Source organism: Sceloporus occidentalis, unplaced genomic scaffold, assembly GCF_023333645.1.
Source record: "Sceloporus occidentalis isolate IW3139 unplaced genomic scaffold, rSceOcc1.0.p SCAF_5, whole genome shotgun sequence".
Classification (NCBI taxonomy): Eukaryota; Metazoa; Chordata; class Lepidosauria; order Squamata; family Phrynosomatidae; genus Sceloporus; species Sceloporus occidentalis.
The window spans coordinates 99,003,495-99,030,336 of NW_028316985.1; the positions used below are offsets into that span (position 1 = coordinate 99,003,495).

The 26,842-nt window shown below is 39.2% G+C and overlaps 1 protein-coding gene across 5 annotated transcripts in view; it reads left to right on the forward strand.

The window, feature by feature from the left end:
- LOC149312555 (potassium voltage-gated channel subfamily KQT member 1-like) overlaps positions 1 to 26,842 on the forward strand; it is a 383,931-nt gene that overhangs the window by 81,086 nt on the left and 276,003 nt on the right. For 4 of the 5 annotated variants that reach the window (XM_089524864.1, XM_089524859.1, XM_089524862.1 and 1 more), the window contains exons 12-14: positions 4,799 to 4,825; positions 10,005 to 10,064; positions 11,927 to 12,041. In XM_089524864.1, coding sequence (XP_089380990.1) covers positions 4,799 to 4,825; positions 10,005 to 10,064; positions 11,927 to 12,041 — 202 coding nt within the window. The remainder of the gene's footprint in view (positions 1 to 4,798; positions 4,826 to 10,004; positions 10,065 to 11,926; positions 12,042 to 26,842) is intronic. The other variant, XM_089524861.1, reaches the window with a different exon arrangement.

Below are 26,842 nucleotides of genomic sequence, written 5' to 3' on the forward strand. Positions count from 1 at the left end.
AGTCAAGCTTGAGCCTTTTCGCTGGTATTGAACTCTCAACCTTATGGTTTGTGAATGGCTGCAGTACAGGCATTTAACCACTGCGCCACCAGGGCTCCTATCAGATTTATATATCAGATTTTTCATTTCATTTCAAGTACAGTATTTATGCCACAAAGACTCTCAGAGTAGCTTACAAACTGTTAATTAGACAGTTCTGATTGTCTTGCTGCAGAAGAGCAGGATATAAATAAAAGTTTTATTATTTTATTATTATCTGCCCTCAGGCGTATAATCTAAAAATGACATGACTCTGAAGGAGAAGAGAATGGCATTGGGGATCAAGTCCAGCAGACACTGCCAGTGCTTCTCTCCCTCTGAGGCCAGGATGGTGGCAGTTGGAATGGAGGGAGTGTCTTTCATGTCTCTGGGCACAGACATGTTGGAGCTGTGCCTGCGTCTTAATTTCTTGGTGTCCTGCAAAGTTAAAATATTACCTCTCCACATCCCCACCATACACATGAGCCTTTGTCAGGCTTTATCTAGGATATCTCCAGATTCTTTCTTTCATGCCCTCAGCCAGTAAAATGTTTTAGGTTCAACTATGGACTGGTGGAGAAATGAATAGATGGATGGTGTACCAGGAATTGAGATGGAACTGGAATATCCAGTAGTGGACCAGAGTTTTGTGGAGGATGCCCTAGCTAATCAATTTAACATTATAACAAAAACTTCTCTAAAAGTTGTGGCACAATCAAGAACTGATTTAGTGATACAGTGTAGACAAAGACCTTGGCTGCATAAAGAGCTGCATTTGGAAAGAACTATTGTCCTTCAGTTTGAAAGACAGTGAAGACAGAATCTACCAATTTTCAGATTGTGTTGTCTTCTTCCTCCACTATCTGCTCTACTGACCTCTTCCTTCCTTTCCTTCCTTTCTTTATTCACTCTTTTTGCCTCTGCTGTTGCATTTATAACCTATTTGGTGAACTGTTCTTTTTTAATGGACATGTTCCCAAGCTGCTTTAGTCATGCTGTACTGTGTTCTTTATTAAAGAAGCCTCTAATTATTGTCATTCTGCTTCCAAAAGTTTGGAGATATCTGCTTTTCCTAATTCACGTCTTTTCTGACTACACATTATATTCTTGATGCTTTTCAGTCAGGGTTTTGTATAGGCCACTCAACTGAAATCCCTTTGACTCATGTAGTAAATGATATTCTAGTGGCTATGGCTCAGCATCAAACATCTGTGTTGATCCTATTGGATCTTTCTGCAGTCTTCAACACCTTTGATCATCAGATCTTGTTGAGTGTTTCTTTGTGGATGATCACCCACAGTCTTACGATGACTATAGAAATAACAAACAAGAGTTCTTGGTGTTTCAGCCAGACCATCCAGTAACCACTCTTTCATGCCTTCCATTTGGTTTGTAGAGTTGCTCAATGGTTCCTGTTTCAGTTACCATGAGTCCTTCCAGCTAGATGATTTTTGTCCCTGTGTCCCTTTATTGGGACAACAGCAAAAGCATCTAATTTCCATCTTTTAAACATTGGTAGGATCTGTAGGTTCTTGACTATTGAGACTGCCCATCTGCTTATCCAAGCTTTGCTTATGTCATGCCTGGATTATTGTAATAGTCTACTGTTGGGTTTGCCTTCTTGCTTTCTTCTCTCTCTGGCCTTAATTCAGGAGAGTTTCATTTGGGTTGTTTTAAATCTCTCTCAATATTCTCACGTTTCTTCCCCATGTAGATCCCTTCACTGGCTACCAATTTGGGCTAGGGCCCATTTCAAACTTTGATCTTTGTAGTTATGGTTCTATGCTTGATTCTTCCACAGTATCTAGCAGCTCAGCTAGCATAGTATGCACCATCAAGGCAATTAAGATCTACAGGCAAAGAATGATTGTTTGTTCCACGAATGTGACAGCTCTGTCAAGGCTATGAGCCTTTCTAGATCTGGTTTGGCATCTGTGAAACAGTGTTTCTTTAGAACTCTGCCTGCAGGAGGATCTCATCCATTTTTGTAAGGGGTTGAAGACCTTCTTTGATTTACCAGATTAAGCAACTGAGTTCTGCCTGAGGTTGCTGGGGCTGGGGGGGGGGGGGGCGTTGGTGGTTTTAAATCTATATTAATAGTGTCGTGTCATTGTCTTTGTCTCTGATTGTATATGTTTGATGTCTCACCCTTTAGTGGAAAGGAATTAAATAATAATAATGATAATGATGATAATAATAATAATAATATTAATAATAAGAAGAAGAAGAAGAAGAAAAATAAGAAGGCACTTTCTTTATAGTAGGATTGCCATTAATTTATTTAGCTAGAGAGGGGGTAGATGACCAGTAACCAGATTGCAGTGATCATCCTCTTCACTGTTGTCTTTGCTGAATTGAAATATGAGTTAGCAAGTGACAATGAGGAACAACTGGTGAGGTCAGTTGGCTCTTCTGGAAAATTAGCACTATGTTAACTGTTTGAAGATAATAATAATAATAATAATAATAATTTATTTTATTTATATACCGCTATTCCAAAGATCATAGCGGTGAACAGCAAGTAAGCTAATTAGCAAGTAAGCTAATTTGCCCCAACAGTCTGGGTACTCATTTTAGCGACCTCGGAAGGATGCAAGCCTGAGTCGAGCTTGGGCCCTTTTGCTGGTCTTGAACTCGCAACCTTGTGGTTTTGAGTGAATGGCTGCAGTACAGGCATTTAACCACTGCGCCACCAGATGCTAACCTAAAGTGGAATGATTGTATGGTATGAATGTATTTTAAAGCCTCTATACAGCTGTTTAATTAATCAAGCAGCTATAATGAGACCTGCATGGACAAGATACCTAGAAGGCCCAGGAGAAGGGTGCTCTTAGAAGAACCAAACACCAGTGGCACTTGATGCTGGTAACCTTTTTGCTATTAACAGGATTTACAGGTGTACATACACTGCTGTGTATAATAAATATAGCTAAGTAGACGTTGAACCATTTAGAAAATAATAGATAATTTCTTGGACTAAGAAGATTACTGCCTTCAGGGATTCAACTAGCAGATGGAATGTACTAATCACTGTCTACCTCTTAAAGCTCTTGTTTTCAAGCAATTACTGTTAAATTTATCAAAAGTGCCAAAAACATCAGAATGATGAATGTCTTCAGGAATGGCAATTTGGTGTTAAAGTCTTAGAACTGTTCTGTGTTATGTTTGCATAACATAAGGGACTCTCAATAGCAAGAATGCCTATAGGTTTCATAAGCATGAATCCTCTCCTTATCCTAATCTAAAGTTACTGTTAATACAAGAACAAAGACTAATGGTTTGAAGTAAAGACTAGTGGTTTTGAGGCAAGCTTATAATTAAGCCAAATGGATGGACATACTGTACTGTTCTTTCATATTGCTTGACTATATTTACTAGAAATTGTAAAGGTTATACAAGGGCCAAGGTAAGAGCAAGTATCTTCGACCTTGGTATTTCTTTATAATTAGGCCACAGGGTAAACTTGAAATAGTGTTTAGAAAATGAAGGACAATTTTATCCCTGCCTTTTAGGGTTCTTATTTTAAAATGATTACATGGAATTTTGCTAAGATCTAAGGGATTATGCAACATTTTTACAGAGATGCATAGTGCCACTGGTTAGTGGGAATGTGTGTGCTGGTGAAACAGTACAATAATATAATACAACAGTACAATATAATACAACAAAACAACAGTACAATAGTGAACCACATCTTATGACCTTAGTTGGTTTTACTGATATTGCAGTCCTGTACTTACTGGTGTTCAGCGATCCTATACTTTGCCTGTAATCATCCCAATACCACTACTTGTACCTTTACTAAGCACACTCTTGTCTGTGCTTCACTAGCAGCTGCAATAGCCTCTGAGCTGATTTAGTGCTGAAGCTCAGCAAAAAGCTGATAGAACCTTCTTCCTCCTGTAAGATATCACACTGGCACAGAGAGTAGGGCACCTTGTTGTGGGGGAACCTTTTCTGAAGAGTGTGAGAGAGTTCTTGAGACTTTGATTAAGCTGGATGGTCTCAAGTCAAAATACTGAAGTCCCTGAAGTCAAAATACTGGTAGGAAGGAATATCTTCAGCTGGTATTTCAGCTGTCGAGCAGGGTTTTTGTGTCCCATTCTAAGGAAAGTCCAAATACAACAAAGCTATCTCAACCCCATCTTGTACTGGATGGGGTTTGGGGCAGGGCTTGAGAAGAAGCTAAATGGTTCTGCTCCATAAACAGACATATGCTCTACATCCCATGTCCTGAAGGGGGAAAAAGTCCTGTGTGTGGATGTGGGTGGAAGGAAAAATATCTTGCTCTGTTCCCCTGTCCAGTTCAAGTGCTAGATTAATGGCAAAATCCATAGGGCTTTGGAACATGGCAGTGCACTTTATGCATAACAACTGTGTAAATGAATCTCTGCATACTCTCTTTTAGAACAGGTGGTGGGACCTTAGGATTTACAATAAATTTAAAAAGAGGGAATTTAAATATTTGTGTAATTCATTTGTGACAGAAAGAAGATGGAGGATCAGGGCTGAAATTTCACTGGCTGTGTGTATGTATGCCTATATGAAAGTTGCGGGTTTTTCTATGAATGTGTGCCCCTGGACATTGCCAAACATTTATTTTAAGGTTTCCTTATAAGGGATTCCCCAAACTAAAGCCACTACTGCTTTTGAAGCAGTATGAAAACCTTCAGTGCAGACATCTCCTGACCCCATCCAAAATCAGTTTAGACCTAGCTCTTTATGTCAAACTTAGTGAGTTCAGCATGTCTGAATACATTGCACCCTTCTTCCCCACTAGGTCTTACAAGGATGTTCAAGCAAACAGGTAGGTTGAGGGGGGAGGATAGTAAGTATATTTTGTAGAAGCAAGAGAAGTATTGATGGTAAAATACTTACATGCTAACTACACTGTATATTTTGTCCAGCATACTTATTGTTGCATAATTATACCTGCAAATTGTTTCACACACACACACACACACACACACACACACACACACACTATTTGCCATTAATTTTTTTTAGGATTATTCATGTATAGTTTATTACTTTGCTGAAGTAGCCAAAAAATATGAAACTCATATTGCAACTCCTTTTTGTTTGTCTTTAATGTTATCAGTTGCTTAAGGTGGCACTGTTTAATAAAACTGATCTTATTGTACTCTGTAAAAAAATCAATAGATAGGTGAAATATTTCCTATTTTTGCTTTATTAGTATTCTTTTCTTACTAATCTTCCATGATGTGTCTGTGTTTCATCATCTTCATTATTTTTATTATTTTCCTGGAGAAACATCAAAGTCAAGGATACCTGTCTTCCAGTTTTAAGACAAATAAGAATCTCACTTTCACTTTTGTTAACAATTGACAATTTGTACTTAATTGGATATGATGGCTAATAGAGATGTCCTTGTCCAACAGTTGCCTTCTTCTGTATCTTACAGACACGCCCAAAGGTGGTTTTGTGTGGGGGAAGTCCTTCCTATTTTGCAAATGATATGTAGATATAAAATGTTAATGGATCCATTCCTTGACTTGCGAGATTATTTTAATGGGATTATATATTTCAAGAATTGTCAATTTTGCTGCAATTTTCAAAAAGCTGCAGAATTTTAGTAGTGAGCCATGATAACATCTGGAAGAAGCCAGTGAAAATGTTGGGGATAAAGATGAAGAAAAATCCTGGTAATTTCAGAACATATGGGTCCCTTTCATGAGGGTTAGATTTAATCAATACATTAATTTGTAATGTAATAATCAATACATAACTTTCCTTAGTGTGGAGATAATTAGCCGCCACATGGCTTTTCATAGATCCATTTAATTACACATTTTCTTGATACACTAAGGGCTGGCTCCAGAATTTAGTCAGTACACAGGCAGACTACTGCCACCTCTAGGTTCTCAGATCTCAGGGCCAGCTCCATCTCTTCCCTGTCAAGATTTTAGAGTATTACCTTGAAATTAAAGATGCTGCTTGTCCTTGCTGCTACAGGCTGCTTGATATCAGCTGCTACGGACTCCCAAGGTGTCCAGATTCTCCTGCACACTTTCTCCCCTCCTCACAGTTTCTCTTCCTTTCCATAGGAGGGAGCAATCAGCACAGGGAAATATTGGGCCCAAACAGACAGGCCAAAAGAAAGCTGCTTCAGGTCACTTTGGAGGTATGCTGTTTAAATGGTACATGCATCCTAAGAGGCTGGAAGCCACGCCAAAGCCACGCTCCAAAGCCTAAGGATTAGAATGCTGCTTTGGTGCAGCTTCTGACCTCTTAAAATGTGTGTGTCATTTAAACAACATACCTCCAAAGTGACTTGAAGCAGCTTTATTTTGTCTTGCCTGTTTGGGCCCATTGTTATCTCAGTATTCTATGCTTCACGACACTCTGGTACTATAGTAATAGAGGAGTATAAACTTTTAAAGAGAAATAAGCCAAACAGGAAAGGAGGAGGAGTAGCATTATATGTCAGGGATGCTTACGCCTGTGCAGAGATCCAGGACTTAAATCTTGGAAGCCAGGTAGAAATCATCTGGATAAATATTAAAGGGGAGGAAAACAGCAGGGATGTTACTGTGAGAGTCTACTACAGACTTCCAAGTCAGATTGAGGAATTAAATGATATCTTTCTAGAACAGATGACCACACATCTGGAAAGAAGATGTAGTAGTGATGGGTGACTTCAACTATCCGGATATTTGATGAAAGTCAAACTCAGCCAAAAATTTAAGATCCAGCAAATTCCTCACTTTCCTGGCAGACAATTTCATTGTTCAAAAGGTGGAAGAGGCAACAAGGGGATAAATTGTTTTAGATCTGATCCTAAGCAATAGGGATGGCCTGGTTAATGGGATGCAAGTAGCAGGATCCTTAGGTGGGAGTGATCACATTCTAATTGTGTTATACACTGGAAAGAGAATGCCAAGAATAGTCAGACATGCGTTCTAGACTTTAGGAAAGTTGATTTCAGTAAACTAAGGGAAATATCGGGGATGATTACGTGGTCAAGAAATGTAAAAGAGAAGGGAGTTCAGGATGAATGAGAATTTCTCAAAAAGGAGATACTGAAGGAACAATTTCAACAATTTCAGTGAGGAGGAAAAATGGGAGATGTCTCAAGAAACCAGAATGGGTTTTAAACAGGACATGTGTAAGAAACGAAAAAAGGGTGAAATCACTAAAAAGGAATTCAAACAAATAGCTAGCACATGTAGGGGGAAGGCAGAAAAGCTAAAGTGCAGAAAGAGATTGGGCTTGCTAGAAAGGTTAAGAACAATAAAAAGGGCTTTTATGGTTATGTCTGTAGAAAAAGGAAAAAGAAGAAAATGGTAGAACCATTACATGGAGAAGATAGTGAAATGCTATCAGGGAACAGAGAAAAGGCAGAACTACTCAACATTTTTTTTGTACACAGATGTACACACACATTCAAAGCTATAGCAGGGGAGGGGTGAGTTAGGGAGATAGGTTGAGAAGGCGAGGCACCAGTAGGATATACTACCTTAGAAGTCTTCTCCGGGAAGTCCTGATGAAGCTTGGATGGACAGTGGATCACGGCCCCAGGAGCAGGGAAAGAGGGCCACGGAGGCTTGAGAGCCGAGTTCAAGTTGGTGACAGTGAGAGTTCAGTGTAGCTCAGTGATTTCAGCAGAGCTTAATGCTCAAGGAACCCAGGCTCTGAAAACCCAAGGAGGGTCTAAAAACTCAGGGTTTATATAGTGCCAAAAGTATCCCGGGGCTATGGGACTTGCTAGACAAAGGCATTGATTGCATGGGCTTTGTTAAGCTGATAGCAAGCAATGGGTTGCACAATGCACTAGGTCAGGACACAATTCGGAAGGGCAGCCGACTTGATTGCTGAGCCGTTAAGCTGATCACTGGCCCATTAAGTGAGAAGCCAAGTCCATTGTCTAATCTTGGGCAGCAGAGGCGATTCTGGTTTGGCGACTCCCTAGACTTCCTATGGAATTTCCCAAATTTAGCTTTTTCTCCAAGGCTTTGCCTTTGCAAGGCAAGCTGTCTACGTGGTCTCTCTGCTTTTAGGTTAATGGCGGGTCCCCTCTGGTGTCAGTCAAGGGTCATAGCACAGACCGCATGTACCCAAAATTTTACATAAATCCAAACTTGGTAACATTCTGTAGCCATGTAGAGGGATCTACATAAAAACAACCAATTTCTCATAAAGACTTCTACCAGAGGATTATAGAATACAGATATATAGCATGGATACAGAGCATAGCCTAATTGTTCTCCCCTCCCCCCATGTTATCCCTTGGCTCATGTGTAAATAGGGCTAGCTAATAGCAATACAATAGCAATAGCATTTCCATTTCCAACAAGCTGGGTACTAATTTGGCCATTAAGTGGTGTGTAAAGTGTGTCATGGGCCAGGACTGAGAATATGTGGCACTTGAGTCAATTTCTCATTAATGATTTCAACAAAGAAATTGGTTGAAATGATGACCTTTATAGAAGATTCTACCTTCCCTCATTTCTGTATAGTAATTATTTGCCTTTGGCAAGTAGCTTTCCCCCATATCTCAACATAAAATTCAGAATAATTCAATAAGAATGTCCAGTATGATCCAGTGTGACATAGTAGTTTGAATGTTGGACTACAGAATTCAAATTGCCACTAGGCCCTGGAAACCCATTGACTGACCTTGGGAAAGTCACATGCTCTCAGCCTCAGAGGAAAGCAAAACTCCTCTGAATAAATTTAGCCAAGAAAATCCTGTGGTAGTTTCATCTTAGGGTCACCATAGTTCAGAAACAAATTGAAGACGCACCACAACAACAGAATATTCAGTTATCATTGGAATCAAATCACTTGTTTGTAAAGTCAAAGGCTGGCATCCATAGTTTTTTGTGGGTTTTTCAGGCTATTTGGCCATGTTCTAGCAGAGTTTCTTTCTGACGTTTCGCCAGCATCTGTGGCTGGCATCTTCAGAGAATTCTCTGAAGATGCCAGCCACAGATGCTGGCGAAACGTCAGAAAGAAACTCTGCTAGAACATGGATCACTTGTTGATACTTTACTGTTTAATCAATATAGGGTATTCCATTCAGCCAAAAGTCAGCAGTACACTGGGAGAGAACTAAGACTGTTTTTGCAAAATATCTACATAATGTGTAACATAATATTAACTCATAGGGAATTTATTTAATTTTGAGACATCTAAATCTGAATAGGCCTCAAAAAATATCCTTTGAAATGTGGATACTGAATATACACCAAATATTTGTTATCTTCTTGGTATCTTATAGATGCTTGGTAGGTGGTGTTTTGACAGAATAAAAAAGTGAAATAGAGTGACATTTGTTATTTGAGTGAACTGGCAGTTCATATGTATCCATTTAGCATTGGAAAGTTATTGATTTATAGCTGTGAAATCAAAAGATTCCAACAAGTTTAAAGTACTTGAATTTTAAAATAATATTCAAATTTTCATTTCCATTTAAACTCTGTATTCTATAACTTCAGATTCAGTATTTGTGAAACTAAAATGCCTAAGAGGTGAAACACATTGACAAAGCCATTCTGTTTTCAGCCATGGAAAAGCCACTTTTAGTGGCTTTTGTGCTGCCCAGCGGCTGCTTCCCAGCATGTTGGCGGCTTGTGGCGTGTCACCGCCATGCCCCCAAGATTCCCAGAAGCTGGCTTGTGTGTGGGCAACTGGGTAGCTGGAAGCTAGTTTCCAGGCAGCTTCAGAGCATGCAGCATCAAAATGCTGCACTCTGAAGCTGCCTGGACAGCAGCGCAAAGGGAAGGTCTGTTTCACCACTAAGATGATTTCAGTACTTGAAACAGCCCTGAGCAAATAATATTTAGTGGACATGCAGGATTGCCAAACCATTTTTTAAAATGCTTGACTATTTACATTCCTTAGATTATAACCTTTTCAGGAAGATGCACAAGATTCTGTTGGCTGTCTGTCTTTTTGCTTTAACTCATTTTATTATTTGCTTTCCTTCTGCTTTCTTCTGGCCCTTTGTGCTTTTTATGAAGGCCGACAGCTTTCTTGGTCATCTCTATCTATCTGTGCTGCAACCTGTCCTACTTCGCCAGGTACAAGGAAATCTCCATTCTCTGATATATTTTGTGTATCAGTGTTCACATTTGAATATATGTTTTTTACAATCTTTGCTTGATTTGGGATTTTAATTCTTTCCTTTTGTAGTTGCTTTGGCTTAGTCTAACTTTTATGTACACTACTTTCCAAGTACATTTCAGATTCATTTGGAAAACAGTGTATCTAATGTGTATATTCAGATTCAATTGCAACCTGAATATGCAGGTTGTGTGTTTAGGAGAGGCTGACTTGAGGATATATTTAAATTGCTAGATATTTGTGATACATTTTTGATTCAGAGTCAAACCCAGTGGAAAGAATGAAAGGGACAATATCTCAAGATCTTGTATCCTGTTATATGGATTTAGTAATATGTAGGACCATATGACTTTCACAATATTAAACATGAAGTTACACCACCATTTAATTATCCTAAAATATATGTAAATCTACAGTGCTATATACATAAAGTATAATAACAACAACAACAACACACAGATTTGCTATGGCCATCCAATTTGGAATATTCTGAATGCTTTTATTTTTCTTTAGACTTTCCATTGAATTCATTGGGACTTACTTTCAAATAAGCATGTATTGGTGTTAAGTATAAGTAAGTCTCATATTGGGAACTATATGCACTTAGCACTTACATTAACATCAAAGGACTGTGCAATGCTTCATGCTGTCTGTCATATATCTGCGACACAATCCATGAACTGATCATTCTTATTCAAAGTATTACTAATGTTGACTCAAGTTACACAAACTGAACTACTGATCTTCAGAGGGAGCCTTTTCTCCTCTATGATTCAGCACCCTGCAGGATGATAACTACATGGCTGTGAGGAAAGAAAAACTGAATGACACACTAGGGTTATGGTAGAATCATATAACTACATTCTTGAAATTATAAAACTTAAAAGCCTACTAAATCTACTTGGAATATTTGTTAAATTTATACAAATTGATTGAATAAATGGGACGGGACTTCTTTTATTTTTGCTACCCAAAGTGAGACCCAATACAATTGAACACGGGGAGGTTAATGCTGGAAAATAATATTAAATCATACTGGCCCCATACAGACAGTCCAAAATAAAGCTGCTTCGGGTCACTTTGGAGGTATGCTGTTTAAATGATGCATGTGTCCTAAGAGTCCGGAAGCTGCACCAAAACTGTGCTCCAGTTCTTAGGACTGGATCGTGGCTTTGATGTGGCTTCCAGACTCTCAGGATGCATGCATCATTTAAACAGCATACCTCCAAAGTGACCTGAAGCAGCTTTATTTTGGCCTGTCTGTATGGGGCCACTGTTTTATTTATAAGAGTTTGAAAAATGGAAGCATCTGTTGCAGAAGACCCCAGTTCACAAATAGGGAGAGGGGTATTCTTATGAGAATGTCATAGCAGAAGAGCTAGGTGAGTCCATATGAGTCCATATCCCATTCCCCTGGCTGGTGAAAGCCATCATATTTTTGGAAGTGCTGGAAGAATTTCCACTACACACATGACACTTAATCCTACTTAGAACTACTCTGACTATAGTTCATTGCTATGTGGTGTTCTCATCTACTGTCATATTTTGTTCCCAGCACATTAGGATTGAGAGCTTTCCTCCAGTTAGTGAGCCCCATCTCTTAGCAGAGGTCTTCACAAATTGCAGAAATTCAAGGGTGCAGAGGCAACAGTTTCCCTTTGTTAGATAAACTTTGGGGATTTTAAGCAAACATACAAGGAAAGCACAGTGTAAGCAGAATTAATACAGAACAGGCACACTTGCATACCAATTCAGTGTTCTATCTTAATCTTTATAATCTCTCTTTCTAATGTGTTTCATCTTCACATTCTTTGTTTAGTAAAAAAACGTTTGGAAGGAAACAGCAGTGAAATGTCAAGGGCCAACAGTTTCACTGAAGACATAGATCTCATCTCTGAAGAAGCAGCTCTGGCTGCTGTATCTGATGTGTCACAGTAAGTGCAGTCATGACTACTGTTTTTCAGTGTTCTTTCGTTGAAACTTGTGCATGTTATGCAATCATATGAATATGGAATTGGATATTTTGTCAATTTGGCTGAATATATAATTTTTATATATTACATATAAGCTGTATATTTATATAGATTATTAGCCAGTTAGTGTTAATTTCATTCTCCACTCTAATAATCAATAAAACTGAGAATGCACTTGTGTATGTAGCAGTGTACTATCTTACTAAGATTTGTCTCTTTCAAACCCCAAAATGCATGTTAATTGTATTTGAAGTACTAATTGATTATATGAATGCAACTAAAACCACCAAACATTACTTTTGACCCTACACCAAAGGAAAATTCAGTTTGACATATCAAGTTTGTCCCTTGGGTTCCAAATATTTCTGAAACCTCGTTGCATGAATTTAAACAATATACTTTGAAATAACTTCTTTGTTCATTGTAGACCTCCTCAGTATATATCTCTTATATTTTTAACTTCGGAAAAATACCCATAGTTGTCTGGTTATTCTAAAGGGAAAGGAATTCTGCAAACTGACTTTAAAGTGCTGACATGGAAGTTTATCACACACCCTTTTCCCCCCGTTATAGGAACAGGAAGGGGACTCGCGGGGTCTCGCATGACCTGGAAAAAACAGATTTTATCGAACAGCAAATTGTCCTCAAAAGAGCCCCATTCCGTCCCCCGGTGCCAAGCCATCCCCATTCAGTGCTGAGGAGTGCCATTTTCCTCGGCTGGAAGACTTCCGACCAGAACATTTAATGCTCCTCAGCACTGAATGGAGATGGCTTGGTGCTGGGGGATGGAACGGGGCCCTTTTGAGGATGATTTGCTGTGCGATAAAATCCGTTTTTTCCAGATCGCGTGTGGCCCTGAGAGTCCCCTTCCAGTTGCCATAATGGGGGGAAAAAGCTGTGCGATAAACTTCCTACTATTGTATTGGATCTATTCTCGGTCATTGGCTTGTACAGTGTGTAATGCCTTGCACAGTGTAATGTCTATGATATACCTGGCATAGTAAAGTTGATGGAAGTCTGGAAAATGGATATTTACAGCAATGATATGTTCTGTATGCTGGTGGTTGTGTTTTGACATGGGTCACCACTATGGGCTTCTGGGAAACATGTTGTGATGACATAGTACTATTTCTGTTTGCCTAATTTGCCAAACTATGAAGGATGTTGTGTGAATTAAAGAGAATGAGTTTGTCAGTACACTGATAATATCCAAAGCAGAGCCCCAGAATTTGATCCTAATAGGCAAGGAGACACACATAAGCCCAATTTGGGGGTTCAATTTACAGTGTGTGTGAGCACATGCCAAGAATCAAGCTGTGCTGCATAGCTTTGCCTCCAATATTATGCACATCTCTAACATCTCTACTGGTGTCCAGGCACAGAATGCAGATATCTCAAGAGAGCTCATATATGCACAGAGGCTTCCTGTCACAGGCATATGGGCTCTGTACATGGACACTAGTGGAAGAGGTCATGAAACATGTGTGATTTTATGTGTGAGGCTACATGGCATTGCTTTATTTCCACTTTGCATTTTCATAAGCCCAGTAAGTTGAAAACCCAAATGTGGCAATTATGATGCACCCAGATCCTTAGAAATGAAAGCCAGCCCCCTGCACTGAATTCTGTCCAGAAAGGTACTAAGATTTTAGTCAGTGTAGTATAAAGCCAGCATGATTCCAGTGGGAAGTGAAGCTTCATGGTTAACAGCTTGGAGGTAATGGAGTGTTTTCTTCAGGGCAGCTTAGAAGATATATTTTTTAATGTCTACCTCCCACTTTGTTTTGTTTTTCAAGCATTTTATGGCTGAGACTAAGAGAAGTTTATTGGCTCTAGAACATGGCCACATAGCCCGAAAAACCCACAAAAAACTATGGATGCCGGCCATGAAAGCCTTCGACTTCTCAATGAATTCAAATGGGAATTTTGTTGTGATAATTAGTTTCAATGGGTGTGTTCTAGGTAGGATTAATGTTAGATTTAACAATTCAATGTTATTCAGAATAAATGTCTTAATGTTGTCAACTGAAACATTTTCCTTTTAAAAAAATAGTGTTGATAAATTGTTGTGGTATCTTAATGGCAATCAGGGAAATACTATAGAAACCAAGAGAAAATAAATAAGAGATTTATAGCTTGTCATGGGCCAACTGCTATTCAACATCTTTATCAATGACTTTGTTGAAGGAATGATGATCCTGCTTATGAAATTTCCAGATGACACCAAATTAGGAGGAGTAGCTAATACACCCAAGGACAGGATCAAAATTCAAAATGACCTAATTAGAAATTAGAAAGTTGAGCCAAAATAACAACATAAATTTCAGTAGGGAGAAATGTAAAGTCCTGCACTGAGGCAGCAAAAATGAAATGCACAGAGTTAGGATTGTGGACACCTGGCTTGAAAACAGTACATGTGAAAGGGATCTAGGGCCCGTTCCGCACGGGTAAAAAGTACATACCAGGTACATACTAGGGTTACGAAAGGGCATCCCCTCCGGACGCCCTAACCCTAGTACATACCTAGTATGTACAAAATGGTGGCGCCCTATACACATGGGCACTGCCATCTTGACGTTGCGGATGCTTAGCATCCGCACGTCACGGCGCAGAAATGACACCACAAGTGCACCATTGGTGCCTTGTGGCATCATTACCGTGCCGCAAAAAGCAGCTGCTTTTTGCAGTTTCTTTTTCCACCATCGGGAACCCTCTCCGTTTGGAGGCTGAGGCTTCCTGGCGGCGGAAACAGAGGCGCTGACAGACCACCCTTTTTGAGTGGTCTGTAAAGCACCTAGAAATCCTAGTAGACAAAAAGTTAAACATGACTCAGCAGTGTGATGCAGCAACTAAAAAAGCCAGTGTATTTCTAGGCTGCATCAATGGAAGTATATTGTCTAGTTTGAGGGAAGTAACAGTGTCACTGTATTCTGCTTTGGTCAGGCCTCACCTGAAATACTGTTTCCAGTTCTGGACATCTCAATTCAAAAAGGATGTTGAGAAACTGGAGCAGAAGAGAGCGACCAAAATGGTGAAGGCTCTGGAAACCATTTCTCATGAGGAGAGACTTAGGGAGCTGGCTATGTTTAACCTCGAAAAGAGACAGTTAAGATTGCCCTGCTTATATATTTGAAGGGGTGTTATATTGAGGATGGAGCAAGCTTGTTTTCTGCTGCTCTAGAGAATAGGACCTGGAGCAATGGATTCAAACTACAGGAAAAGAGATTCCAGCTCAACATTAGGAAGAACCTCCTGACTGTATGATCTGTTTGATAGTGGAGCATACTTCCTTGGTGTGTGGTGGAATCTCTTTCTTTGGAGATTTTTAAACAGAACCTGTCGGGAGTGCTTTACTGTGTCTTTCTGCATGGCAAGTGGTTGGACTGATGGCCTTTGTGGTCTCATCCAACTCTATGATTCTATGTCAGAACAAGAAGATGAAAAACTGAGAGAGATGAATAAAGGTTGCTTCCAAAGAAAATGTTTCAAGATGTTTATAATAAAGGTTATAAAACAACTCACTAGTTAAACCAAACCAAAACAAAACAAAAACCCTACAAACATAATTTCAGATGATAAAGCAGCAATGAAGAGCTAGATCTTAATGTGAAGCTAAATAGTTAACATATTAAACTTGATAATATAGATAGTCTGATTTTACATCTTTCTTGCCGAAATGGAAATAATTGCATCAAAAGCAATGTCATTAATTGATCTACTTTTTTTCTACTCTCATTCAGTGAAATCATAAGCTACTTCCCTCATATACAGAACCTGCTTTTTATCTTATTGCAACCATATACATTTGGAAAAGTCAGATCTTTCTGCAATACGTATATAAAATCACTACATGTCTTAAGAATGTCATCCCATACATAGAAAATTGAGGTTTTGGTATCATGAACCATTAGAAACTGGAGTTCCCTTTATCCAAATAAATGTGTAGAAGGGTATATTTACAAATCTGGGAGTGTATTTACAAGACATTTAAGAAAATCTAAATTGATATTTAAAATTGTAAATAGCGATAATAAACCATTTCTCATCACATACTCTAAAAATATTAAATTTCTCTTTAATGAACATTGGGAAAATTTAACTCTGATGTTAAATTTAAATGCCACAAATATAATTCCCATTTAGTTTTTTTGTTTTGTTTTGTTTTTGTTTTGCTAAAAGCACATATTTAATTTCATACATACTCTTTTGACCTAAAATAAGTGTTGCTTTATCTCTTAGGGGTGGAACTTCACTAAAAACAACGCACTCATTTTGAGCTCCCTTCCCTCTATGACACATGTACCTTGATAAAACTACCTTGTGTCTTGATGGAACTCTACCAAGGGTCTCTCTATCCCTGATTCACATAATTGTTGGATGCTGGCCAAAGCTGCAAAACACCCAGGAAAATGACACCAGTTTATGGGATGAATGAGAAATGTGACACTGTTAAGTACAAACCAGTTTTGACATTGGTGTTGTATCAAATTTGGGTGCAGTATATATTCTGTATTTAAGAAAGGTTTCAGAACCAAGTTGGCTTTAAATACAGGAGGAGAAATCATAATCCATTGGTTTTGTTGAAAGAAGTAAAATACCTTGATAAGAGTTTTGGTTTTCATCATCATCATCATCATCATCATCATCATCATCATCATCATCATCCTTGGTTAAAAACAGTGGAATATCAGTTGACTGGGAAAATACTGACATAAAGTGGAAAAAAAAACTACTCCTTCTAACCTGAAATGTAAATCTTGGGCAAATAATTTTTATAGCTTTTTTCCCCCTGATGGAGGAAAAGATTAATATTTGTACATAGTGTCACCAAGAAGCTGCACATCCTAAAATAATTTAGGAAATTATTCTATTCTGAAAGACATCAGGGGAGGGGAAGTTTACAAAAAGTAATGAGTTTTGCATAAAATGCAAAAACCACACCACTTTCCAGAGACACTGATGGTTTTTATCTTTGGCAAACATGATGGGTTTTGCACAAGATCATTTTTTCACACCAAAAGTATATTTCCATGCAGAACAATTTCTTGAAACAATTCAGGATATGCAAACAGAGGGCAAAAACTATACAAAAGTTTCATCTCTATGTTAATTTTTTTGGATTGTTTATACTACACTGGTGCTGCATTATGGAGGTCCACATATTTATAGAATGCCAAACACCTATACAAGTATGATGTTCAGGAGAGTGAAACCTTCACTTTTACATACACCTAAAATACATGTTTTGACTGTGGAATTTATCACATGCACTTTTCAGTCCAATCTGGGCACAGGATGAGATCGGGCTGAAAAGTGCATCTGATGCTAGCGAAATGTCAGGAAGAAACTCTTCTAGAACATGGCCACATAGCCCGAAAAACCCACAAAAAACTATGGATGCTGGCCATGAAAGCCTTCGACTTCACAAACTTTGTGTGATTACACGCATAGTTGCATCCAGCATTTTCAGGTAGTATTTAATGAATGCAACTCAGTTTACTGCAAAGTGCAAAAGTAGTTTGTGGGGAGGGAGGAGAGGTGGAAGCAGAATAGGCTTCCCAATAGGTTCAGTCTAAAGCAAACTGCTGCAGCCTCTCCTAATGCATGTTCTTCCTCATTGATAACTTTTGCCATTTTGACCACACTCTGATGTTGCTTGGCCATACATATCACAGATTTCATCCTTTTAATGTTGGAGGAAAATTATTTTTTGAAAGATAAGGAATCCCAAGATATATATGCTATGTCCATTTTAATATGAACATCTGTCCTAAAAATTGCATCTAAGTTATTTTCAGCAGACATATTCACAAAAATAGCTAAATTTTGCACATCCTTAAATGTTGTTTCTCCACACCTTTTGGCAAAAACAGGACAAATATTTCTGGATGATAGCTTTTGGACATTAGAGGGCACTCTATCATAATAATTTGGTGGAAATGTTTTGCCCTGTTCATCTTTCAATAGATTTGCTTGTAACATTACCTGATAAAGTACCTATGGTGAATATGTATATTAACGTTTAAGACTATAAGACAAAACCATTGATTTGTTTCGTGCTGTAAAGTAGCAGGAACAGAGGTGATCTGGAATGGAAAGCTATGTGTTTATTTAATCCTTACGAAAGCCAATACTTAAAATTTAAAGCCTATGTTCTTTTTATGTGGAGTGTGTGTTCTTACATTAATCCTTAGCTAGTCCTCTAAAGTTGCTGCTGTTGTTGTGTGACTTCAAGTTGTTTCCAGCTTATGATGACCTTAAAGTGAATCTATCGTGGAGTTTTCTTGACAAGATTTGTAAAGAGGAGGTTTGCCTTTGCCTTCTGAGGTTGAGAAAATGTGTCTTGCCCAAGATCACCAGGTACGTTTCTCTGGCTGAATGTGGATTTGAAACCTGTTCTCCAGAGTCATAGTTCAAAACGTCATCCACTACACCATGCTGGCTCCCTCTTAGGTGGATCTGTGGTACTATTTTACTGTAGATAGGTAGCAGGTTGTAGTGATAATTAGCAACTTGCTGACGAGATCTGAACCAGTACCCACACTGTGCCATAGGGCAGTGGTTCTTAACTTGTGGTCTGCAGGCCCCCAAGGGTCTGTGATGTCCTCACAGGGAATCTGCAACAGAATCATCTGTTCACCTACGTCCTCCTCACCCTCCTCTTTCTGCTCCTCTCTATCTTTTTTCCTGCCAATAGCACCATACATCCTTTTCCTGCCTTGACACCACAATGCTTCTGCCTCCCTCTGAGGCAGACCTCAAACCCTTCCCCTATCCACCTCTTCTCTACTTCGCAATTCATTTTAGATCCCATCAAAACATTCTGAAGTATATGGCAAAATTATAGAATCACAAAATTGTACAGCTAGAAGGGACTGTAAGGGGAGCAAATTTATTGACTTCCATGTGTGCAAGTCCCTTTTTGGACAGAGCTTCATGACTGCCTGCTTCTGGGGAACATAGTTCAATCCATTCCAGATTCAGTGATTGAAAAGCAAAATGCAGGCCCAGCCAGCCCGGTTCCTATAATATTTCTGAGATAAGGTTTAACAGATGATGTAATTATGAATGGTTCAGTGTTCACGTATCATTATCATCATCATCACCATCTTGAGTTAAGCCTTGGTGGGGTTCTGCAGCAATAAAAGATATTTAACTAAAAGGTTAAGAACTACTGCCATAGAGAAATTGTAGGACTTTCCATAAGTCAGATGAAAACCATGAGTCCTTGGCTTAACCTTTTCAAAAGGAATGCAGTCCTGCCCCCATGCTATACATAGAACAGCAGATTCTATTTTTTCCCAGGTGGATATGGTCCATTTTACTGTAATCAAAAATGTGTAAATTGCAGGAAATGTATGCTAAATTCCATATGACTCCTCTGGGGCTTGTTAAAGACTTATTTATTTATTTATTTATTTATTTATTTAGCAAAGTGAGTGGAAATAGTACAGAATGAATTTCAGATGGGGGGGGGGAGCAGAGAGAAACTGAAACCATGAATTGTCCACTCTTCAAAATTTTTGCATGTTAAATCAGCAGAGGCGGAATCATTTATTGCTGGATCAACAGAGTCAGAAGTTCTGTTGTTGTGTGAGGAAAAACAATGAGCTAAAGGTAAAAATGTGCCATAACAAACCAGCCTTCCAAGATTCCTCTTCAGAGTTTCAGCACCATGTTCTGAAAGGCTTTTCTAAGACTTTGTACTGATGGATGAAGGCAGAAAGAGCAGAGAGTCTATACATGGGGATGTTGTTGGTGGGCTTGCTATATGTGTTCCTACACAACTTGAGCCAGTCTCTATTCATGCAAATATTGAATGGGGCTGCAGTCTGCCTTCAAATATGATTCAATTATGATCAGAGCATTTGAGACCCAGAATGTTAGGTTGTCAGCTGGAAAACATAAAAGAAAATTGGAACACATGATAAGTGAAGGAATCAGTAATGAGAAAATAAAGTCAGATTTTGCTTTTCTCACTCTACAGATTGTATAACCTTCCCCTCTCAAAAAGCAATAAGATGAAGTGTTCAGATTCAAGACTGCAGCCATTCCAAACTTGCAATCTTCTAGCATTATATAGTAGAACAAGATACAGCTTGAGATAGAATGTTAAAGAAAATAAGTGTCCTTCATAAGCCTCTCTCAACCTCCAGAAAGCCTGGCTAGCACTGTAAGACTCCTGTTCTACATCAGAGGTTGGAACATCATTTTTTAAAAAAGTACCCTTTGCTTTTTTAAAAAAAGCGCCAATTAAAACACCCAGTACCTTTTGTTATTTTTATACTAAAATATATTTGAACATTCAAAATTTCCTTCCTAAATGACTGGTCCTTCAGTAAGTAAATCGTACTCATTCCAATAAAAAGCAACATTATTCCCAAAATAATGTGGCTACACCCTCATTACCCCCCCCCCAAAAAAAAATAAGGCCATTTTCACATGGTGAAAATAATCCAGGATTAATTTGGGTTGAATCTCTGTTGTTCACATGCACCCTGAATGCACCCAATTCAGTTTGGCCAGGGGGGGAGGGCTACCAAAAAAACCCCACTTAACCTGAGATATTCAATACCGGGCCTTTTCCCAAGGGATTTTTTTTTAATTTTTAAAGATTTTCATCATTGGTAGTGTGAATAACAATGTGAATAGACCCAGATTAAACTCAGCACAGCTTGAAAGCATTTCAAATTTGCATTGTCAACCCCTTGGGAAGATGAGGCTCCTCCTGGCTGGCTTTATGAAGAGATGCTCCTCCACTTCCTCTTTCCCTGCACACCCATTGCTATGGGCTGGCTTTTGGCGGCTTCCTGGGAGGAAAGTGGCATCTTTCCATGCACACACCTCCTAAGACTGCAGAGGCCTTGCAACAGGGGATTCCCCCCTGCCCTGCCCAAGCCTCCAGCTCCTGCTCTGAAGGTGAAGAGATGTGGATTGATGCCATTTCACAGTGTGAATAACAAAACCAGACCATGTGAGTGAGGTTATTCGCATCATTCCATCACAAAAAATGGCGTGTTAATGACAGTGCATAGTGAGTCATTTACAAAAAACTTCAGCAGTAATGTGCACCTGCAGAGACCCACAGCTGTAAATGTCACATTTTTGTTATGTGTTGACTGACTTATGGCAACAGTATTATAGGACTTCCAGAAAGAAGCTGAGAGAGTATGACTTGCTCACGCTCACCTAATGAGTTTTCTCAATGGGGATTCAAGCTTTCCAGGTGTCCTAGTGTCATCCTCAAACCACTACAGCATAATGGCTCAGTGCACACAACAAATGGGCCCTATTAAATTGTTCCTGCAATATTAAGCAGATTTGTAGGCTGAAAAATATTGTTGTTCTTATTATTTAGAATTGAGATGAAATCCAACTGTTGTTTCATGCTACAAAAGTAACTTCCTTCAGTAGAATGCAGAGTGGGGTTTCTACTTACCCCATGCAATCTGCTCCAGGTTGAGGAAATGTCTGGAGCCATTATTCATAGAACTAAGTTTCCAGACCACTTACCATCTTGGTCACCCTCCTCTCAACACATTCAAGCTTTTCAATATCCTTTTTGAATTGTGATGCCCACCTAGACACCATACTCCAAATGAGGTCTGACCAAAACCATTACCATATATTCTCATCTATATGTCTAAAAATTTACGTCCAAAAATTGACCCCAAAATCCCAGGTCAACTTATTTATGGGTCACTATGGTAATGTGATAGGAGTTTTTTCGGATTGCCACATGCAGTTTCTTTCTTTCTTGAGGCAAGCAGAAAGAGTCCTAGGTGACTGATTGATATTGCTGTCCCTCTCCCACCTGCGCAAAGACTAAGACAAAAGCTGAACACTGAAGCAAAAAGCCTCCATGGGAGTCCCTCTTGCTGAATGCACACATAAACACACTGAATGAGCCTCCAAGTTTTACCCTTCATCTATCCCCAGTTGTGGCAAAATCCCTAATTTTGACCCAAAACCCTGCCCTCAACTTATGCATGAGGTTGACTTATAGTTGAGTATATATGGTATTACATACCTTGATATGGACATTATACTCCTCTTGAGGTAGGTCAGAATTGCGTTGGCCCTTTGACAGATGCATCACACTGCTAAGCTGGTGTTCTTAAAATCCTATATACTTGTCACATGTACTGTTGTCAAGCCAAGTGTCAACCATCCTATTTTTGTACATTTCATTTTTCCTGCCTAAGTATAATACCTTTAATTTATCTTTTTTCCCCCCTAGCTCTCCAAACTATTAAGGGCCATGTCTGCATGGGCCAGAATACTCTGGAAGCAGCCTGGAGTATTCTGGCCTCACAACTGCCCCCCCCCAATTACCTGGACACTCTGGAGCAATGCCAGGCTGCTGTTCACACAGGTGTTCTGCTGTGCCACCTGCCAGCATTGCCAGTTGTGTGAGTTATTATCTCTGATGCCTAAAATGAGACACCCTGCATCAATCACAAAGCTAGACTACTCATTCTGACTCACACTGGTGGTTGGTGGCAAGTGAGATCCATTGTAAACAAGCCTGGCATAGCTCCAGGGGACTTTGGATCTTCCAGGAAGATCCAGAGCAATAGCTACTTCTAAAAATTTGTGTTTAGGAATTTCCGTTTGGCAAATGGCAGTATGAAGATGCATTAGACTTAGGGAACTGAGAATGTTTAGTTGAAGGAAAGAAGATAGAGAGGTGATAAGGACGTCCCAGTTTAAAAAAGGGGTGTCTCTTCTAGACGCCCCTACTCCTGTTACGGACTCTGTCCGTAACAAATGGCGGCAGCCGTTCCACATGATGTAACGTACGCTCTGCGTCCGCACGTCGTGCCCCGGAAATGATGCCACGAGTGCGCGACTAGCACCTCGCGGCATCTCTTCCGGGGAGCAAGAAGGAGCGCGATTTTCACGCTCCTTCTTGGCAGCGTCCGGGAACCGCACTGTTTAGCTGCTGCGCTTCCCGGACGCTGCAACCGGCGGCGGTGCGAGATGGCCCCTTCTGGGCCGTCTGTAACATGCCTCAGTCTTTTATCTTCTTAGTGATTCAAAATTGCTATTATATCTAATGTTCAAAGTTACATGTGCAATTTTGCTATGAGGAAAACCAAAGAATCAACATGCTGATTTTTGCTAGAGCTACTATTATAATCTAAGCTCACTAAATGGGAACCTTCATGTGTTAATATTGTGAAGAAACTTGTTTACACATTTATTTGTTTCACCATCAAAAATAGGACAAAAGAGTTGTTTGCTTCAGGTTGCTTTAACTAACAAAGACCAAGTACTTTCTTAACGTACAATATTTAAAGCTCACACTTTAGCTGAAACACTACAGATCAGAAAGTCAGTTTCCATGGCTCCATTTCCCTAAGTCACTAAATTATGTATTTAGAGATGCTATCACTATATTCACTTTAACCCCTCCTCCCTAATTGCTCTGCTGTTTGTTTGTATTACTAAGGCAATTTATCTCTGGTCTCGAGGTCAAAATGAATGTATCAGGCCATTACAGTACAAAAAGCTTAGTGTATGGCCACTCAACCCTACAATCTATGCACGCTGTATTGGTTTCTATGCCTTTCATTCCATGTGACTGTTCAACTTTTCAGTGTGCTGCAATGGCATTTTTCATAAGTTACTGATGCTTATCTCCTCCTGGTTTACTTTAGCAAGAGTGCATACAGCCAGATAGCAGTGAGACTAGATCATTGTGATGGCGTCTACATAATCAGCAGTCAGCAATATATTGTTTTGTGTGCCTAATTTCCCTGAGTAGTAGGAAATTTCAGGGGTGTAGCTTTTTCAAAAACTCAGTCCCTTCACAAGAAGGGGGCACTGGAGACTCATGAAATATGCTTGTACTCTCTTTACAAATATGCATACTGAGGGCAATGAAGCAGGCAAACATCCAACACTGGGTCTGCAAGGAAACATTAATTTTTCCCATGCAGGTTTAAAGCTCTTCTCCATGGCTGCTGCTTCTCAGCTAGTTGCCTTGTTGGTTGGCTATAGACATATTGTTTACATCTGGTGTCCAGCATCCATTCAGATAAATAGGGTCTTACACGAGCATCAACCATTCTGTTCTCACATAAGAAAGCATCAAATTAATGTCACGCCCATTAAAGCGGGGATGGAAAATCCTTGGTCCTCCAGACCAAACTATCACAGTTGCTTACTTTTAGCCATGTTGGCTGGGGCTTTTGGGAGTTGAGATTCAAAATATTGAATTTTTAATGGCTGCAGCTCGTGCACTAGCTTTAACTCTGTAAATTCACTCCTGGACCCTGCAGAAATATGGGCTTCCAAGACCAGGGATGAATACAGGAGTACACCCAAAGTCTAAATCTGCATCTTCAGGGTTGATATAGTATATAGTCAGCCCTCCATATCCATGGATTTGTTATCCACGGATTCAAGCATCCACTGTTTGAAAATATCCTAAAAATATATACATTCCAAAAATGTAAACCTTGTTTTTGCCATTTTATGCAAGGGACACTCTTTTACTACATCACTGTAGTTAATGGAACTTGAGCATCCATAGATTTTGGTATCTAAAGGGGGTCCTGGAATCAAACCCCACCAGATACCAAGGGTTCACTGTAACTCCCCCCATCAGAATAGCTCATGTTCCTGACTGACCAGGAGTACCTCTATCTTGTCTGAATTAAGCTTCAATTTGTTCACCTTTATCAAATCCATTATAGGTGCCAGATAGTGGTTTAAGCATAAAAACAGATTCTTGGAGTCAGGAAGGAAGGAGTGTCGTTAGCATAGTCTTGATATCTGATTTCCCCAGAATCTGGAAAACCTGTTTTAGGGTTTGTCTACATGGGTAATCTACCCTGAATTTCCCCCAGGCTCACTGCATCCTTACATGGTGAGGTAAGATATGTTTTCTACACTGGGAAATTCTGCCTTCCATGAGGAAGTCTGAGAATGAGCTATCATGACTGCCAACTACCTCCTGAAGCCAGCTGCTGTATGAATGTGCACACAGCAGCTGACTTTGGGAGGCAGTTGACATCCAGAATCACTCCTCCTCCCCCTCCTAAAGCATGGGGCTGTTGGGTGCACATTCACACAAAAGCTTGCCAGAAGCAATTGTGGCTACCAACCCACCTCCAGCTGCTGTGTGAATGTGCACACAGCTCCTGGCTTTGGAAAGCTGTTAGCAACCACAATTGCTGTGAGGGGAGGGGAGGGAGAGGAGCAGAATCATCCACATTTACACCACATGCCTTCTGAGAAGTGGAACTGCAGCAGAAGTGACCTATCACATGAAGGCAGTAATGGAATAGCAGCAAGACCTAGAGCCTATTGACAGGTTTAGCTGTCAATGAACAGACACGCTACAGTAGTTAATGGAATGCAAGGCAGTAACAGAATAGGCATGATCTTGTGTGATAAGAATCAGCCAAAGACACTTTTATCCTATTAAAATTCCACGTTTTAGCCTCGTATGATAAGGTCCTAAAACTTAAAAGAAATATTTGAGCATGAGCTTTTATAATTTATAAGCCACTTTCTTTCTTCCTTTCACAAGGAGGCAAAGATGTTTCTGTTTAAGCAGGTTTTTAATGTGTAAGTGTGCGTGGGGGGGTGGTATTGGGATGTTCTATTTACTAAACTTTTGGTTATTTATAAAATGTTTTTTTTACAAGGTGACTATTTTTAAATTTTATTGTAAACATTTTAATTTACTATTTCTGGAAGCTGTCTTGGAGCCCACTCTGGGAGAAAGATGACATATAAAATAAATAAATAAATAAATAAATAAATAAATAAATAAATAAATAAATAAATAAATCTTCCTCAGATTGGACTATAGCATTCAAGCCTCACATTCAGTGTACATGGCTGTGGAGGCGAAATGTGAAGCATAAAATGAATTATTTTATTAGATCTGGTAATAAACTGTTGAAAGGCAATTAGCATAAACATCCTGGGAATCATGACAAGCAGTTCATAACTTTACCTATAAAATGTTAAGGCAATGAGTTCCTCTTTCAAGAAGCTAGAAAGACCTGCTGCAGTTTGTAGTTTCTCTCAATTTGTTGCCCTTACTTGGATTCTTTGGACTGTGGATACCTAGAGGTTCCTGTACCACTTTACGAATCTCTCTACAGATTTACAAAGAAATACATTGTGTTCTTTATATTTGTGTATTTGATGGTGCAGAACAAATTAATTTGTAAAAAATGTGTTAAGTCATGGATCACTGAGTCTAGAGATGGATGAAGTTACTTTTTAAGCAAGCACTTAAAATCTTAATTTAATGCTAGACCATATGGCTATTTCTGCATGGGCAAGTTACACTGAAAACAGAAAGAAAATCCTAACTTTAAAGCTTTGATATATCCTGTGTACTGTATAGTAGATTAATATTAGATAAAAATAATGAAACTATTCATGCGTTAATTCATACCATGATCAAGCAATAACAAAATTTTAACAAACGTTACCTCAGCATAAGCTTTCAAATGGTTGAACTCCAGTTTTAGCACTGATTCATGGGCAGAGTGACCAGATGTCCTAACTGCAAAGGAGGGCAGGGCACCACAAAATGGAGGACTAAATTAAAAGTGAAAAACACTCATATAAATGTAAATTCATGCTCCTTAGTCATGCCCAAAATGGAGTACATTTTGCAATTTCCTGGAAAGACAGTCAAAAGGTAGGACGTCTGGTCAGCCTCTTCATGGGTTAATATTTAGCATAAATCTGCACATGCCTGAACAGTGCATATCTGTCAGGATTTCAAA